We start from the raw sequence: 5,089 nt of genomic DNA, 5'->3' as shown, positions 1-5,089 counted from the left end.
TTCCAACAGTAAGAATTATTCATATGTGAGTCTTCCATACATGTGTGCGGATCAAAGGATCACTCTCATTAGGTGGCAGTTTGGGGCGTTTCAGGGCATAGAAGGAAAGGGCAGAATTTAAGCCTGAAAACTACTTCCCCAGGCTCCTCAGAGGCATGTATAAGGGCCCTTCACACACTGTGAACAACACAATAAATACTTTCCGAGGCCTCATTCCATGAAATCTAGGTGGCGTGGGTACCCAAGGAGTCAGGAGGGGTGATTTTATCACGAATATTGAAGCAGAACAGCCCTGCTCTGACTCACAGTCTGTTTTCCTTCCACCAGGATCCCCAGGGGCATTGTTAAAAAACGCTCCCGCTGTGTCTTCTGAATAAAAGATGGCTTTAGGGCAGCACAGAATGAGCTGCTGCCTGGGCTAGGAAACATCTCGTCCAAACCTTCATGTTTTATCCGGACACAAGGGCAGAGGCCACACTAGCACTTCAGGACAGAGAGTGACAGGCAAACAGTGCCCGGTTCTGTGGTGGATGACACAAAGGCTGGTGCGGAAGAAGGGCTGAACCCCGGGGAGGCCTGACGCCTGTCAGTAATGAGATCATGAAAAGCAGTTCTGACTTGCTTCCGTGTGGCCCCACAAACATCTTTATTCCCTGGGTCTGTGCCTGGGGTGGGCCTCAGATCCCATAGATCAGAGTGAAGGGGCTGTCACATTTACTTGTCATTTGGTAATTTTCAGTGAATTAGGGGTATGGAGTTTCCATCTGCCATCTGGCCGCACTCTGGTAACCATGGTAACCACCATCTGCCTGACTTAATACTATCAAGTCCTGTGCCGAAAGAGCACTGGACAGGGTGTTGGGACCAGGGAGCTGGTCATCCTTTACTGGTCACCCTGGACAAGGGCTCTGACCTTGCTGGGTCTCAGTCTCTCTCTCTGTATAACAGCAGATTTGGTCTGAATGTCTTTAAGGTGCCTTTCTCTTAGGAAGAGAATGCCACTCTGGGGAGAAATTATCTGAGATCATCAGCACCATGTATAGTCTGAGGACCTGGTCAGCATTTCTTATGTCTCCTGCATGTGGAGTTAAAGTGTTACCTGTCTGGAGACAAAGAGAATTGCCTGTGAATTAACTGCTGAGGAAAGCAGCTATAAAAACGAGTGATAGGAACTAGCAAAAGCAAAGAGACAGGACTGTTTAAGTGCCACAGGGCGGAAACTAACTGTTTCGAGTGAAAGGGACCTCAACAATGACTCCACTGGGGCTGATATGGCCAGGGAGGGGAAGGGGCCCGTCCAGGGCCACTCAGGGAGCCAGCGGCAGCACAGAGGCACCCCCAGCCAGCTCTGTCCTCCATGGGGAGCTTCAGCTGGGAACAGTCAATGGTGACTTTCCTGTGCTCAACTGGCCACACGCTGGTTTTACATTTCCCAGGACAGGAGGCTTCCTGCCCCGTCTCCAACAACCCACTGCGTCTCCTGGACTTGGGTACATCTACCTGAACTACTGGAGAGGAAAGACTACTAGATACTTCTTAAGGCTTGGAAAGGTCTCACCCCACCCCAAGCTTCTTTCTTGAAGCTAAGTCATTACACTGACTTAGGCACTAAAGTCTGGACTTGGTCTCTGGGCTCAGGCCAGAATTATTTCCCAGAAGCCTGAACCCCAGGCTGAAACCCAGGCTCCTTGGGACTCACTGGCCACCTTCTCACTCACCCTAAACTCTGCGCTGCCCACTCCAGGCAGAATACGCAGGGGCACTTCAAAACCTAGTGGGTGGGATACACTCATGCTTAGGAAGCCGGTAAAGCAGTGCTAACGTTTTACCGGCTTTTTGTTTGGTTTTCAAAAGGTACATAAAGGGGGTGGGCAACTATAGCACTCAGAGTTTATTTTACTGTGATGTTAATGAAGCTTAAGCTTCTAAGTCCCTAGCATTTCATAATAAGTTTCTAAGTCCCTAGCAGTTCTATTCCTTTACTTAAGGCAGGACTCTCCAAATTATATATGTTCTAGACCCACGAAACCTGGGTCTGCCCCTAATAGCACCACAATCTTTTCAGATCTTACGTCTCCAAAGGTCTTACTTTTCCTGGATGGAGCTTCCTCAGCATTCCAGCTCAGCCCCATCCCACACCTGGGGCCCTGGTGCTCTGGTGCTATGGCCTGGTGACTCCTGATTCCCCAGTCTGGAACTCATCCTCCTCCTGCATCCTCAACTTCCCTTCCTCCCCCATTCTCCACTTTCCTTCCTCCCCCATCCTCTATTTCCCTTCCCCCCCATTCAAACAATCCACCTAGCGCTGGATACCTGGGAACTCGGATCCCCCTCCTTAACTCCCAGTCTCTTGCGGGGCAAACATACCATGCCTATAAATAAGTGACTGCATCAGCAAGTACTTAAGTACGAAAAGGAGTAGCAGGCTCACCAAAAATTCGACTAGCACAGTGAGTGGCGTCTCCAAGGATTCTCGCCCCAGTCTCTCTGAGCACGAGGAGAGATAAGAAATACTGCTCCCTAAGGGGAAACTGAGAGCCAGGCAGCGCCGTCCACCACTGAGCAGGGGGATCCTTCGCTCCACACCCCAGAGGGTTGGAATCCCTCCTTCTCTACCCACCCAATCCCCGACCCGGACTCACCGAACTCGCAAGGGCCGTCGCGCGCCTTGTGCAGGTGACCCGAGTGCGCGCGGGGCGTGTGTCGGGCGCGCAGGCGCAGCGCGCAGACGCTGGGGTACGAGCGACCGTCGGAGCCGCAGACGGTGCCGCGCTGCGCGCACACGCAGAGCCCGGTGCCCTCGGGCGCCGCCCCCGCGGCCCGGCTCGCGCACACCAGGCCGGGGCCACAGCGCGCGCCGGCGCGGCCCCCGCAGCTCGCGCCCTCGGCTCCCAGGCAGCGAGCGCAGCAGCCGCACTCGTCGCGCGCCGAGATCCCGGGCGCCGGGCAGGGCGCAGGCGCCGGGCAGCCCTCTGGCCTGCACGGACCACACTTGGGGCGCTGGCCGCCCACGTCGCGGATTCCGAGGCTCGGGGACAGCGGCGGCAGCAGCAGCAGAAGCAGCAGCGGCAAGAGCAGAGGCAAGCGCGGCATGGCTTGCTCCCGGACAGCGGCGGCGCCTCTGCTTCGCGCTCCGCTCCGCGCCCGCCGAGCAGCCACCGCTCCCGCCCCGCGGCCGCTGATTGGCCGGGCCTGCACCGCGGGGCGCCCGCAGACCGCTGCTCCAGCCCGGGACCCGCGCAGTGCCCGGGGCTCCGAGCTGGAGGGACACCCAGAGAACAGCTCTCCGACCTCCGATTGGACTCTTGAGGGAACCGAGACCCAGTCGGGGCGAGAACTTGCCCGAGGTCGCTATGGCAGAGTCAGGATTGGATAACCGTAAGGTCCCCGGATCCAAGGCTGGCTCCAGATAGTATGCCCGTAAATCCTCCCAGAAGTATGCGCTATTTTGTTTAATTTTATTTTGCATTCAGTAGTTTTCAAAGTTTTATTTTATAAAGAGAATATATGGTTTAAAATGTAGATTTTACATATACATCTAAGGATGAAAAGAGGGTTACCCTACCACCTTGTATCCCCATCCTCCAACTCGGCTTCCAGAGGCCACTCTTGCTATCGGGTTTTTGTATATCTTTTCAGAAATTTTCTCTATGCCTACAAAAGTACATGTGCCTAAAAAAGCCCCTTCCTTTAAAACACACTCTTTCTCTCTCACACACACAGAGTAGCGTGCCATACACATTAGTCTGCGCTTGGTTTTTGCACTTACAGTGTTTCACAGTTTCCCCACCTCTTGTCATCTCTGAAACTGGGTTTCCTATACAATCAATGGGAGCATAGTTCATTGGCTCTCTGTGTTTCTTAATGCTGCATAAAGTCATGGTGCATCTCCGTCCACAGTGACTTTGTTGTGATGAGATATGGTGATATATTTTGGAGTTCATACAGAGTGGCCTTTCCACAGGGTTTAGTTGCAGTTATTTAACCACTTGTTTTCCATCCTTTGGTTAATACGAATAATGCTTTGATGAAGTCTTGGTGCACAAGGGTCAGTGTACCTGTGGCTTAGTGGGTAATGCATGTTGGAAAGATGCAGTTTCTTGTAGTCAGTTATTCATGCCGCCGTTGCGCCTTCTCTGGGCCAGGCTCTGTGCACACCATCCTGCCTGAGTTCTGGCAGGTCACCCAGACGAGAAACCTAAGAGAGTCTTGGCTGCTGGGATTTGATGTGTTGCCGGGTAAAGGCATTGGATGGAGGGAGGGACTCGCTGAGCAGGTTTTATAGGAGACTTTTCCTGCCTTTACTGGCCACCCCTCATTTGTCTTGTGCTCTATTGTTTTTTCTTTGCTGACCTCCTGGAGATGGGGAAAGCCTCTTGCAGCCTGGGAAGACTAGCTACACCATTCTTGGGTGGGGTTCATTTTGCTTTTCAAGCCCAGTTCCTTCCCAGTTTGCAGTCTTCTTATCCCCAGAAAGGAGCCTCTTCTGAGGCCACTTTATGTGGTGGTCAGAGGAGGGCCTTCTGCCTGGTCCACGCCGGGCCTTACCTTACAATCAGCCACACAGAGCAGGGGTGGTCAGGCACCATGAAGGGGTGATGGTAAGGAATAAATATAACAATGTTGGTAATGCACTCAGCGCAGCTCTCAGAACGTATCAACAGTGACTTTCAACCTGCAGGCTGCTGTCTTTACCAGGAGTGGCCTTTTAAAATGCTCTCACCCCTTGACCCCTCTGTGCTCTTCTAGGAATCTCTCCTAAAAAAAATGATCACTATGTGTGAAGATTTCATCCTGGAGTTGGTTACTACAGCAAAAAGAAAAAAAAAAAAAAAAAGGAAACGACCTAAATGCCCACTGAGAGGCAATCATTAAATAAATTATGGTACATCTAACAATAGAGGATTATGCAGGCATTAAAAATTAGAAGATATGGGTTAATAGAAAAGAAAACATGTTTATAATACATTGTTTAGTAAAATAGCAGTTAAAAAGTGCACATCTAATGTAATGGCATATTTGTAAATATGTGAATGTGTAAACATGCAAAAATGTAAGATTGTTTTAATGATGTGAAGGAAACCCTTTT

The 5,089-nt window shown here is 51.5% G+C and overlaps 1 protein-coding gene across 1 annotated transcript; it reads right to left on the bottom strand.

The window, feature by feature from the left end:
* Positions 1 to 1,718: 1,718 nt before the first annotated feature.
* On the bottom strand, positions 1,719 to 3,226 carry LOC116465394 (insulin-like growth factor-binding protein-like 1; the record flags this gene model as incomplete). The annotated part of the gene is made up of 2 exons (XM_032754301.2): positions 2,643 to 3,226; positions 1,719 to 1,771 (listed from the first exon to the last, which is right to left on the bottom strand). Coding segments are annotated over exons 1-2 (504 nt in total), but the record flags the coding sequence as incomplete, so codon positions are not given.
* Positions 3,227 to 5,089: the final 1,863 nt, after the last annotated feature.

This window comes from Hylobates moloch, unplaced genomic scaffold (assembly GCF_009828535.3).
Source record: "Hylobates moloch isolate HMO894 unplaced genomic scaffold, HMol_V3 SCAFFOLD_4917, whole genome shotgun sequence".
Lineage (NCBI taxonomy): Eukaryota > Metazoa > Chordata > Mammalia > Primates > Hylobatidae > Hylobates > Hylobates moloch.
Note: the sequence above shows the minus strand (reverse complement) of the source record. Positions and strands in the feature narration are given on the sequence as shown.